Consider the following 13,943-nt stretch of genomic DNA (forward strand, 5'->3'; position numbering starts at 1 on the left):
GGTAGGATAATTGATAAATCGATAATGTATGGAGACATAAACCTTAGGTACACATGTATGTTTCGTAATTTATACGGAAATGTGTTAAATAGATGTTGATTGAGTGGGATTTGAATTATCTAAATTTTGAAATTTATTTTAGAGAGTAAAATGTGATCTTTTATCATTTATTTTAAAAATAAGATCAAAAATAAATATAAAAAAAATTATTTAATAATAGAAAATTATACTTTATCATTTAAAATAAAAATAAAAAATTTAGAGGATTTAAATTCGATCGAGTGAAAGTGCATGTGATTAGTAGTTGCTGGATATTTAAAGTTCTGAGGGTTAAGGCGTTAACAAAAGCTGGTAATGATTAAGGTTGTAATCGGTGTATGAGGTTCGGGAGTTGATCATGGTTAAATGTTAAAATAAATCCACCGGTCTAAGTACAATACCATGTGTTATTCCAATTTTCACCATGCATTCAAAACATCTATCTATTATTTATCTATAATCTATTATATTTATTATATCTTATTAATTTTAATGTCAAAATATGTCACATGTCATTTTTTTATTATAATTGAAATTAAATATTTTTTATTAAAATTAAAAAACTCTTCCTTCTTTATTTCTTCACTCATTCTATCTCTCTTATATATCATTATCAATAACTAATTATAAATTTTACAATCAAAATATATAACATAATATTCTCTAATTATATTTAAATTAAATTAAATTAAAATTAAAATACTAAAATTGAAATATAGCTATATTATATATTATATTTATATATTACTATCTAATTTAATAAGTAAAATGTGTCACATGACATTCTTATTAAAATTTAGAGAAAATATTTTTTCTCTAAAATTAGTAAACATCCTTCTTATATTTTCTTATTTACCTCTTTTTTTTTTCTATTTCCTTCTATCCTTCTCACTATATATATAATTTATAATTCTTATTTTATATTAGTAATTTGACAAATCAAAATATGTTATAAGATATTTTTATTATAATTAAAATAAAAAATTTTCTTAGCTCCCAAAATTAACAAACTCCCTCTCTCATTCTTCTTCTTTATCTTTCTCTCTCTTTTCTCTCATTCTCTATTTTCTCTACCTTTATATTCTATAAAAAATAAAATTAACAACATAATAGAATTTAAATAAAAATATTATTATATACATATTTTTTATTTAATTTTTAAATTTTTACTATTTATCTTTTTAATATATATTTTTACTTCTTTTCTTTTAAATATTTATTACATATAATTTAAGAAAATACCAATGTTGTGATTAGAAGTCAGAATCAAGATTCAATTATTTTAAAAAAATGAGTTAATTTTATAATTATCAATATAATTTTTTTATGTTAATATCTAATTATATTTTTATATATCTAGAAAAAAATATTATTTTTAAATAGCAAGAATAAAAATTAATTATCCCTATTTGTGCAAAAAAATTAATACCTAATTAAATATAAAAATATACACGTTAAATTCTTTGAAATTTTTTATAACGAATGTTAAAATAAAGTAAAAAAATTAAACTCTTTCATTTGAAAATAATAACTAAAAAAATTATTATTTAATTTTGTTTAAAACTCCGGTTTTCTTAGCCGACGAGAACTTTTGTGCGGAATTTCATTGATTTGGATAGGAGGTCAATTGGGAAAGGAGGCGATGGTAAAGCGGTGATGGACTACTTCAAACTGATGAAGGAGTGAGACAATCGTTTTTATTATGAAGTTGATTACAATGAGAAGGTTGAATTATTCGAATATTTTTTGCTAATCCTCACAGCATTGCTGTGTACGAGTGCTTCGAGGATATTGTTAGCTTTGATACGACATAACTAACAAACAAGTACGACATGCCATTTGCTGTCTTTGTCAGAGTTAACCATCATAGGTAATCTGTACTTCTTGGATGTGCCTTACTTAACTCCGAAGATGAGGCTTTCTTTGTGTGGTTGTTTAATTCTTGGGTGAACTGTATGTCCGGATGGCCACCACCAGCAATTGTAACTAACCAATATTCCTCTATGAAAGCTGCTATTAGGAAGGCCCTGCCACATACTAGGCATAGATGGTGCTTGTGGCACATAATGAAGAAGGTTCGTGAAAAGTTCAAAGGATACGGTTGCTACGAACATAATCAGGTTACAATGAGTGAAGTCGTTCACCAAAGTTTGACTATAGAGAATTTTGAAAACAATTGGAATGGTTTTGTGAACACTTACTGTCTCGAGGACAACGAATGGTTGCAAGGGATGTGGAATAATTGCAGATATTGGGTTCCAGTGTATCTGAAGGGTGACTTTGGGGCTAGAATATCATCCACTCAAAGAAGCGAAAGCGTCCATTTTTTTTTCGACAAGTATCTAAACCCGCAGACAACCTTGGGAGGCCGCAAGAATTTTGACTCTATGAACAAAGTTGTGCCATGTTGCTCCTTTAACAGCGAGATTAAAGTGCAGTTTCAGTTCGAATACATGAATGACATCTTTTAGAAGGTGCAGCGTGAATTTCGAGAGAAGATGAACTGCGCTGTATCGTTGACGTAGGATGAAGACGATAACCAAGTCTAGAGGTGGTCCATGATGTTAAGATAGCAGGCCGATGACAAGAAGTGAGGCACCGAGTCAAGTTCAAGAGGGACGGGGGTCTATATAGTGTGATTGCCTGCTATGTGAGTTTAAGGACTTTATGTGCTATCATTTACTGGTTGTGCTTTAACAGGAGAGAGTTTCGACTATCCTTAATTGGTATTTACTTCCGAGGTGGAGCAAGTGGATTTTCAAAAGGCATTCAACCATCAACAATTGTTACATGGTAGACCATAGACTATTGCACGTGAAGCATTATGACCGCCTTCAAAACTATTTCATAAAGGTTGTAGAAGCAGTTGTATGCTCTAAGCAGTATAGTAACCTCCTAGACAACTTGCTTAAGGAGTTCCATGCCCGTCTTCCCCAAAACATTTCTTGCAGTGACTGCGGTGCATCCGCTAATCATGGTTGAAAAGGAGTAAGCGAGTGTGGTAGAGTTGAAACAGACACCAATCTCAACATCTGTAGTCCTGTGAAGGTTAAATGGAAGGAAACATAGGCATAAAGACAAACACATAAACTTTGCATCGTAGAGATACATAAACAAAGCATCAGGTACATGTACACTATTGCGTCACACATACACAAACTAAGCATTAGAGGCACATAAACAAAGCATCATGGAGTATCACATATAGATAATTTAAGCATCAGAAAAAAACTAGCATAAACTAAGCATCAATAGTAAAACCAAGGATAGTATTCATGGTTGGAAGATAGTAGAATGTGGTGCAGAGTCATAGCTAGTGGAGGTAGATTTGTTTGGATCACGGTCATACACATTCTACTCGTCCTCAGGGTTTGAAAGGTAGTCTTCATTACCAATGAAGTTGTCTTCAACATTTTCTGTTACTTCTACTTATTTTGCCTTCGCCCACTTCATGCAAGCTTTCCTTATGGCTAATCTACCTATATAATAGCTATTATTTTGTTCTCCTTACGGATTCTTAGGAGGGAGATTTCATAATAATCGTCATTAGAACCTTTAAGTTTGGCGTAGCCCCACCGAGCCTTTCTAGGTCTTTTTTGAAATCATCTTGCTCTTTCACACGGAACTCATTTTCTCGCCTTATAGCCTCCTTCTCAAGCTCCTCAGGCACGATGGTCTCATACTGCTAGTACACCCGGTCCAACATGTTGATATAGCCGTCCTGGAAGAATTCTCAATCATGGTAAGGCTTAGGGATACATGGGATACTACTTATTGTATCGCCATGAAAGTGATTCAGTTGTTTGAGTTGAAATCCACTTCGATAATGAGGCATGTTTATATTAGCCGATATAGATCTATTTTGCTTCCTCTGTTCTTTTTCACCATTATTTCTTTGTTTTCCCGTAACATGTCTAGCTGGACTATTTCTTGTAATTCCCAAGATGAGTAAAATCATGGTGGGAGAATAAAATCTCGAACATGTGCGAAAATAAGCTCCGGAATTTTCTCAGGATTGACTAGTAGAGTTGCATCAGAAAACCCTATGTGAGCTATTGTCTTGTCATTGGAAGGAAACACTTAAAACTTCATTGGAAGTTGCACCTCCGTCAAATCGGGTGTCAAACATTGGTTAAAATATTCATCAAGATTGACCTCGGAGATACCTCTACACATAAGTAGATGTTCCTTCGCATAAGGCAGGGGCATGTGAAGGTGAAGATCGGGCATGTGAAGGTGAAGATCTTCATGATATCTTCCTTCTTACTTTTGGAACATGTGCCCACTTGTTACGACATGTTCCATCCATCTATAGCAAGTTCTTTGCTGTAGGATTCTTTGCAGTGAGCTGTGTAGATTTTCACTATATTTTGGTCAGAAACCAACAATTTAGAATCTCTTTTCATTGGTCATCACGTGTTGAAATAGTGTGTTTTCTTTAGCAATTATAGTCTGAAATTTTATTCCCTCAACAGTTGCATTTCCTTTCGCTGTACGTGTAGCTCTAATAAGATCAATGTTACATTATGACCGAATTCTTATAATATTTTAAAATTTCATATACCTATCCTATTGTGTACGGTCGAAATCACGGACCGTGGGTTGCGAGAAATTTCTTATTGTATCCCTTTCCTAAATATCACCCCTTGCTTCCCTTACCCGTCTTAACTAGGTTGAAGGGTGTACCATGTGGTCGAATCCAGACTAAATCTTTCTATCACATTTTCAGCAGCATCTGATGAGTGACAACTCGACAAGTTTGACTGCTGAATGTGGAACTCACGGACCGCAAGTAAAGCCCTCTGGTGATCCTTGTGAGCCTGTTAGGCCAATATTTGAAGGAAGGTCTCTCTATCAAAGAAGTCTCTTTCACCTATTCCTATAAATACCATCAGTTCTAAATACAAAAGTCTTCATAAGTAAGAAGGATGAGTATTCCCTGGCCTGATAGGTTTTATGATCCAGTGCTTCCTCTTGAGATCAACTACACACCTAAAATAAAGTATGACTTGATGGAGAGGTATTAGGCATTAGAAAGGTCTAGCATATTTGCTTACAACATGCATCCCAGTGCTAGGTTTTCCATAAGAAATTTGAGGACCTTGAGGAAGGAATAGGCGTATAGGGAGAAAGGAAGGACTGGATGCCTACTCGTGTAGGAGGCCGGTTAGGCATTCTCTTGGACAGGCCTGGAGAAGGCAGTGAATGTCATAAAGCACGAGAATGATCAGATGATACCTCAATGTAAAATAACTTAGTCATGTAACATCACCATTTTTTTATAATTTTAAGCTAGGCTTGTCAGAATTTTATTTTATGTTTTTAAAATTATAGGTTTATTTAATTTAATAAAAATTCCCATTATTTCGTAGACAGCTCCCGAAGTATCATCGGTCTGCAAATCATCTAACTTACTATATAGTATATAGATTGCACTATGGATTATAACAATGGAGCTAAGAAATTTATGCAAACTATTATCGAATTGGGACCTTAGTCAAATGTCAATTTTTCAGCTTCGTGCCTGATGGATTCAAACAATGGTGAAGACAAATAACGCTCTCCAAAACTGGGGAATATCACCTGCAAAACAATGGTAATAAAATTTCTGAGCAATGACATTAAAGGAGTTATAACCACTTCTGCTCCAAGATCATAACTTAAAAAAGTTTTAAAAATACTTCTAATATTTAATTTAATTTAATGTTGTCCCTAATATTTAAATTTGGTTCTAATTTTCATACATGATTGTCCCTCCATCAGTGGTTGTGAGGTTGAGGTTAGGGTGGTGGAGGTGGCTGTTGGGTGGAGTGGGGTTGTGGTACTGAGGTTGAGGGTGGTGGTGGCAATAACAGTGACTGGATGGGATGGGTTGTTGATGGATCAGATGTGGTGTGTTGATGATGATGGAGGGACAAGAATGTGATGAGTGGTAATATGAACAGAGGGACAAAATTGAAAAAAGAATTTGGCAATTTGTTGATTGTTAAAAAAGCAATATAATAAGAATAGAATTGGAATTTATAAGAGAGAAAATCGAATCAAATTAATCATTATTGATATTTTTAAAACTTTTGACCAAAAAAAAAAAATTAACCTAAGAATAAAGTCAATAAACAACCTCTTACTGTGAGTTTAGCTGATGTCTTTGCCTATTAGACATGAATATGATGGCACATGATCACGGTATGTTTAGAAAAACATGCTGACACACAAAACACATGTATCTAGTATTTTCATCACCTTTATCACCAACAACTTTTTTTTTTCTTTTTACCAAAGATAGGGAGACTCGAACCCGCGACCTCTTAGTTGAATATGGGAATATTATGCCATTTGAACTATAACTCATTGACACTAACAACTTTTTCTTTATTAAGGATAAAATTAGTTTTTCATTATCTATAACAATATCTATAACAATATATAATGATAATATCAGAAGTTTTGATGTCCAAATTTAAGTTCTAATATTACCTTTAATAAAAAAAATTATTATTGAAAAATTTTTTCCTGTACAACCATTAATTATTTTAAATAAAAAAATTTCCACCCACTTTAAACAAAAATTTTATTAAAAGTTTTCTATTGAATATAAATCATTGTTGCGGATTTTTAAAGAATAAAAGTATAATAGTTTAAACAGAGCAATTGTTTTTTTAAATAAATGTACAAAGAATAATTTTTCTCTTTAAATTATTATTATCATATTATTTTAATACTTTTGGTACCTACACAATGTATTACCGCAAAGTATCATTTTTGTTCCTAATGTTTGGAGTAAGTCTTATTTGTGTCTCTAATGTTTAAATATTCCTATTCGTATCCCTAACATTTGTAAAAGTGATTCAATATTATCCTGCCGTCAATTACACATTATGAGCTTTAGTTTGAGTTTTGAAAATCTCTTCTTAAAGCTAGAATACAAATGTTTGGAATAGAACTAATGATCCACTCCAAAAAAATAGTTCATCAAAAGTTAACTAATTCTTGCAACATTTATATAATTCACTTTTTTAGGGACATAATTGAACCTAAACACAAATAGTGGGTACAATATTAAAATCGAATACATCCAAGTGAGACCTAATTGAGAATGAATACATCCAAGTGAGAATAATTGAAAAATACAATCTGATTTATTATTTTAATTGACGGCAGGATAACATTAAATCACTTTTATTTCCGTCTAGCATGAACTCCTTGTTTATTATCTGGTACGCTGCCTCCTTGGATTATTTTAGTAGGTATGTGGATGATTATTTTAATTCTTAGTCGGATAGTCATTTTTAGTAGGTACTTAGATAGTTATTTTAATTCTTATGTGGATGGTTATTTGATTGGAACGAGTTTAGTTAGATACAATTAAAATATGTTGGATATTCAATTTACTAGGTATCACAATGATTAAGTTTTTGAATTACCAAATAGAGTTTTTTGGTTGGGTAATTAGGGTAGAGTAATTTTTTTTTAACTTTTTTGAGCTAAATTTCCATCCCGTTGTTCACTTGTCTACCTAGCGAAGCGGTTACCACATATATTTTTGTGTTTTGAGACCCTAAAACAAACACAGGCTAGAGTCTTAGACAAACTGAGGATCATAACTTACAACAATGAGCTTTCCGGCATTCTCTGGTTTCTTCGCCAATTTTATTGCAGCTGCTGCTGCGGCTCCTGATGAAATTCCCATCTGCAGAAGTATCCACACACAGCCAGTATGTAAAGTTGAAACAGTTATTATTGATTGAATAGGATATAAACAGCCAACAACAATAACTTCATTTCATACCAGCAAACCTTCTTTCAAGGCGAGCAACTTAGCTGTTTCAATAGCTTCTTGACTTGTAACCTGCAGCTCATAAAACCTTGTTTGGTCAAAACAGAAACCAAAAACTTATTACATACCATGTTTCAAGAATTATATACTATATAAACCATGCAACGAAAATATTTAAACTTATATTTGAACAGGGCAGCGCGAACATAGGCCCCCACTAAGACAAATTATGACGCCACATGGGTAGACCTTAGGCTCGCTCGCACCCTAAGTGCAATGGAAGTCACCAACCTAGGCCATGGACCTTATTGATCGCCCATTGACCTGTCAATTATATAAAAGTTTGATTTTGCAATCTTCTGAATTCGTTTTGATACCTAGATATTGTACTATTGTACCATCCAATGCTAAGTGAGAAAGATCTCTGCACATAATCTAATTAAATTATTTTTAGTAAATTCACTGAAAAATACAAATAATGACAGTATTATCCCAAACAGAACGAGTGAGATTGCTATAAAGCACAAAATCTCATCATTCCAAAGAAAGGGAATGGTCAAGTTTTAAATCAAAATAGAAAAACAATCTCCAAATGTATTAGTAGTTACCTGAATAACTTCATCTAGGAGATTAACATCAAGCACATGGGGAATGATACCAGCACCAATCCCTTGGATAAGATGCTTACCTTTGACATTTGCACAAATAGAGAGAACAATTAGTAAACAGCTTCATGTCCTAATAATAAATATAAAAATAGAGTAAACCCCTGATGCCTGACAAAACACATGAAGGACAAAGTCATTGCTTAGGATTTGACAATGACATTCCTCTCAGCTCTTGCACCATTCGTAAAGGGGCTACAGCTTAGTTCTTCCATACGAAATAAATGCATAGGAGGACTAATTTGTCTATCTTTGTTTTTCAATGTCGAGAGACTAGTAAATTAAACAATGTGACTTCCATGCTTGAGACTTCACATTGGTTTTCATGGCAACCACCTACTATTAATCCAGTCACACTCTCAGGTCTGAAGACAATGAAATTGACCTGCATAAATTAATCTGAATCAGTTAGACCAGATATCTGATTTGTTGACAGTCTTCCTGTTCCTGCAGCAGGGCTTCATTATCTTCTATTGCTCCGATTCTCTTCTTCGGTAGATAAACAAATGTACTTTGATATATAGTAATTGATACATTGATGAAAGTAAAGCATTGTATTCCTTGACTTCTAAATCCTTCATGAACATCATCATAGAGCCATGAAGTTACTCAATGAAGGAGCAATAGATTACTAAAAAGAAATACGCAGAAAGGTAAAGTAAAAAATCACCTGGGGTTCCTCCATTTAGAACTGCACTTTCAGCTGGTTCAACACCATACACCTATTTGAAAACAAAAGCGAAAACAAAAAAAAACAGCAAAAATAATAGAGTTAGCTCAATCAAAGTATCAAACAGTAGAAAACTTGTTCAAACATTCGATCAATCAGTCAGTGCAGAAAGCATTCGTGGCAAATAAGAAGCCCACCTTGATATCTGGGTTTTTCTCCTTGAGGAATTTTCCAGCGCCTTGAATTGTACCCCCAGTTCCGATCCCTGCAACCAAAGCATCAACTTTGCCTCCCGAGTCTCGCCAAATCTCTGGGCCAGTGGTGTCGTAATGAATCTACAAGGTTGAAAAATTAATATGCTGCGAAATTCCCAACCTAGAAACCAAATTAGGCAAAATGAATGGAGAGAATACCTTTGGATTTGCAGGATTCTCAAATTGATGGAGCATATGGCTATTAGGATTCTTGGCTACTAGCTCTTCTGCCTTCTGGAAAACCCCAGCGACTCCTTTAGCAGGATCTGTCAGATACACCTCAGCTCCAAAGGCTAACAATACAATTTTTCTCTCAAGACTCACATAAGATGGCATAGTCACTTGGAGCTTGTAACCCTTCAATGCTGCTATCGACGCGAGTCCTATACCGGTATTGCCACTAGTCGCCTCCACAAGAACGGTCTTTACAGCCATCATTCAACCAGATTAAACTTTCTTAGGTTATACACCAAACAATATCAATATGTAGTACAATACATTTAATTTAACTCCTGAGAGGAACATGAACACTGAAGAATCTCTGCATATGTATGAAAGAAATTACTAACTTTTCCGGGTGTAATGAGGCCTTTTGCCTCAGCATCTTCAATCATGCTCAACGCTATCCTGAAGGAGTAAAAGAGAATATCATCATTGCAAGTCCTCAAATATCCTTAAACCCTATACTAAACAGCTTTGCCTTTAATTATTGAAATTGAGAGATTTCATTTTCATGCCTATCTTTGACACTAGAACAGGGTTGCATTGACTCTAGCTTAGCAACAATTCGCGCTGTGCAACCGTCCACAATGTGGTTCAGGTACACCATTGGGGTTGCCCCGATTAACTGTAGATAGAAGAAAAGGAGAAAAATTTTAATAATTCTCTTGAACATAAAGATCAAAATTCTGCAAGCTTGGCAAATATAAAAAGTGCAGAAGTTATAGTTGTTATGGCAAACCATTACTTCAGTAAAATCCTTCTTAATTGCAAGCTTTGGCTCCATGTCTTCCATTAAAAAAAACCTACAAGCAGATCAAGTGAAAATGATAAGAAGAAAAGAATGTTGGCCAAGAGTATGAACAACTCAGTCAAGATTTTTCACACACACACACCCCCACACCCAGAAAGGTAAATAAATAAATAAAATAAAAATAAAGAAAACTGACGGTTGACTCCTCCCACTTGGACTAAAAAACGGGAAGCAAGCTAAGTATTGCAGCAACCATGAAGCACCATCAGAGGAAATTACAGTTATTGCAAAAGTGTAAAGGTGTAAAACATGGTGATTGCAAAGGTGTAATTGGTGATTACCTAGTTGAACTTCGGTTGCTATGTCTTCAGTGAGTACAGGTAAGCGAACCTGTTAAGCCAGGAGAAAGACTCCGAATCAGAAGAGACACAAAACAAAAGCATAAATGCATAACCATGTCAACAATTTAACTTCAGAAGATTACATGTTTTAAGATATTTTTTGTTTTATGGATTTGTCTGCACGTTATCGTTCAAAGTCTGAGTCACCCATTAATGTTATCCAATAATTAATGAATTATATTTTCGGCGTTTTTCATATAAAATAATAACAAAAAAGTTCTACATCCGTAAATAATTCATCCAAGTAATTTGTCTCTCAGCCTCCCCCACTTCCTAACTCGTTTGTCATACACGCGCTACATATAACCTAAACCTTTTTTTAAACCTTTTTTTCCGTTGCACGTTTTTGTTCTTTTTCTTTTTCTTCTTCTCTTCTCTTCTTTTTCTTTTTCTTCTTCTTCTTCTTCTTCTTCTTCAACGTAATAAACTTCGTCGTTCTCCTCTGTTTGCGTTTTCTTAATCGTTCTTCTTTTTTTTCTTTGTTTGAGTTCTTCTTTATTGATTTGCATTGTCTTCAATGTAATAAGTTTTGTCGTTCTTCCTCTTCGTTTTCTTCTTCGATCTTCACTTCTAAATCAAAACAATGAAAGATTCGAGTTCAAATAAGTTGAATGAGAACGATTTAGATTATTGTTCTGAAACGAATCATGCTGAGGAGGTTTGGATTATTCAATTTTGAATTGAATTGAATTGAATGCAATTGTTAATCTTATTTGAATTGAATTCAATGGACATAGGTGTTTTTGAATCTAAATCTGAATTGAATTGAATTTATGGACGAAGGTATTTTTGTATTCAAATTTGATTTTATATAATGGATTATGTTTTGTTCACTCAGTACTATAAAGTTGTTTCACTATGAGTACGTATTTCGGTTCGTTATGCAGAAAGGAGTTTGAATTTGAATATATAGAATGGATTATGTTTTGTTCACTGAGTAATATATAATTGTTTCACCGTATTGATAGTTTCGGTTCACTATGTAGACGAGCTGAATGTAATTGTTAATTTTATTTGAATTGAATTCAATGGACATAGGTGTTTTTGAATCTGAATTGAATTGAATTGAATACAACGGACGAAGGTGTTTGTGTTTTTGTATTCAAATTTGATTTTGTATAATGGATTATGTTTCGTTCACTCAGTACTATAAAGTTGTTTCACTATGAGTATGTGTTTTGGTTCGTTATGCAGAAAGGAGTTTGAATTTGAATATATATATATATATATATATATATATATATATATATATATATATATATATATATATATATATATATATAATGGATTATGTTTTATTCACTGAGTAATATAAAATTGTTTCACCGCATTGACATTTTCGGTTCACTATGCAGACCAGCTGTGTTGTGGATGAAAAATTTGTCCCAAAGGTGGGGATGATTTTCAAGACACTAGAAGAAGCTGGAAAGTTCTACAAACATTATTTCAAACTTGCCGGCTTTTCTACCAAAATAAGGAACATGACTCGGGATGGAGACAAGATTAAGAATCAGCTAATCGTATGCAGCAGAGAAGGGAGGTGAAAATTCAAGATATCTCCAACTCTGAAGATAAACCCCTCAGCTGGGTTAAACTGTCCAGCCAGGATTTACATACACATAATGAAAGACGTCGGTCTTTGGACAATTTCCAAAGTCATTCTGAATCACTCACATCATTGCTGTCCAGACCAGGCAGGTGCTCAAACAACACAGGGAGCTTAGCATGTTCGTGCATTGCACAATTGAAACCAATGAGGAAGCCAGAATCAGACCGAGCAAAACTTACCAATCATTTCTGGCAACAGCCAGCAGCCACCGTGAACTAAGTTTTATAGAAAAAGACGTGAGGAATTACATCACAAGGGAAATACGAAATATTTCCAAACAAGAAGATGCCAAAGAATTTGGGAAGTACCTACTAAGAATGAAAGAGAAGAACCGGGATTTCTTCTTTGAGCTCAACCTCGAAGGCGATCATTGTATTAAACATGCATTCTGGGCTGACACAAGAAGCAGGGCCGCATGTGAGTATTTCAGAGTCGTGGTTTAATTCAACACCACCTGCAACACAAACAGGTATTCTGTTCAGTCACAAATAGTTTTATGTTCAGTGAATGAACAAATTTTAGTTCACCACTGTTTGGGTTCGTCTATTTATGCAGGTACAATCTGGTTTTAGGTTCTTTTGTTGGCATGAATCACCACGATCAGTCGACACTTCTCGGATGCGCGCTGATGAAAAATGAGGACATCCAATCATTCAAATGGCTATTCAACTGTTGGCTCCATTGCATGGGAGGGACGACACCAAAAGGCATGCTTATCGACCAATGCGCATTGATTCAAAGGGCAATTGAGCTATGCATGCCAACAACAATTCACCGATGGTGCATTTGGCACATCATGAAGAAGATCCCACACAAATTAAACGGGTACAAGTGACACAACAAAATTGAACAAGAGATGAGCTATGTTGTTTGGAACTCGTACACAAAAGACGCATTTGACAGAAACTGGAATGATTTCCTCACAAAGTACAGCCTCAGAGGCAACAAGTGGCTCTCAGGTAACCGAGGTTTCAATTCGAATTATTTTCATACCCATACCTATTTTTTTTCAAAAGATGAACTGGTTTCAGTTCACCATATCGTATTGGTTCGATTTATTCTGCGGAGCTGTACGAGGATCAGCATATATGGATTCCAGTTTACCTGGATCACCACTTCTGGGTTGGGATGAGAAGCACACAAAGGAGCGAGAGCAGGCATGTATTTTTTAACAAGTTCATCACACGCAACAGCTCCCTGAGACAATTCGTGAAGCAATACGACAATTGCGTAGCAAGCATGGAGCAAAGAAAGAGAGAATTCGATGCTGTGGATTTTCACACTGTGATACCGTGCGCAATAAAATCAGCAATAGAGGCCCAATTTTAGCATGTGTATACCAACGAGAAGTTCAGGGAAGTTCAAGCACAATTCAGAGGTAAAGTGAACTGCATCACAAGATCAATGCATTCCACCCTAGGTTTCACAACATACGAAGTCGTAGAACAGGTTTCCAACTCCACATTCAACAAGTTTTTCGTCACCTACGACGTAGTATCATGAAAGGTAAAGTGCTAGTGCTTGCTGTTCGAGTCAAGGGGCATATTGTGTCGCC

At 34.5% G+C, this 13,943-nt stretch overlaps 1 protein-coding gene and 1 pseudogene across 7 annotated transcripts; both read right to left on the reverse strand.

The window, feature by feature from the left end:
* Positions 1–1,711: 1,711 nt before the first annotated feature.
* On the reverse strand, positions 1,712–11,006 carry LOC112710947 (cysteine synthase). 7 transcript variants are annotated; one of them, XR_011865718.1, is made up of 12 exons: positions 10,720–10,861; positions 10,373–10,430; positions 10,143–10,252; positions 9,975–10,032; positions 9,565–9,828; positions 9,349–9,486; positions 9,152–9,203; positions 8,425–9,056; positions 7,829–7,888; positions 7,649–7,729; positions 5,532–5,622; positions 1,712–3,079 (listed from the first exon to the last, which is right to left on the reverse strand). XR_011865718.1 is itself a non-coding variant. In XM_072202946.1 (12 exons), exons 2-11 carry the CDS (start codon positions 10,418–10,420, stop codon positions 5,533–5,535), a joined length of 981 nt encoding a protein of 326 aa, XP_072059047.1. In that variant the 5' UTR covers positions 10,421–10,430; positions 10,720–10,861; the 3' UTR covers positions 1,712–3,079; position 5,532. The 7 variants fall into 7 exon arrangements, 3 of the variants coding, with proteins under 3 accessions (XP_072059047.1, XP_029144917.1, XP_025619221.1); XM_072202946.1 differs by having other exon boundaries at positions 8,425–8,504; XR_011865717.1 differs by lacking the exon at positions 1,712–3,079 and adding an exon at positions 4,472–5,228.
* LOC112714059 (U1 spliceosomal RNA) lies at positions 8,006–8,155 on the reverse strand (annotated as a pseudogene).
* Positions 11,007–13,943: the final 2,937 nt, after the last annotated feature.

This window comes from Arachis hypogaea, chromosome 9 (genome assembly GCF_003086295.3).
Source record: "Arachis hypogaea cultivar Tifrunner chromosome 9, arahy.Tifrunner.gnm2.J5K5, whole genome shotgun sequence".
Classification (NCBI taxonomy): Eukaryota; Viridiplantae; Streptophyta; class Magnoliopsida; order Fabales; family Fabaceae; genus Arachis; species Arachis hypogaea.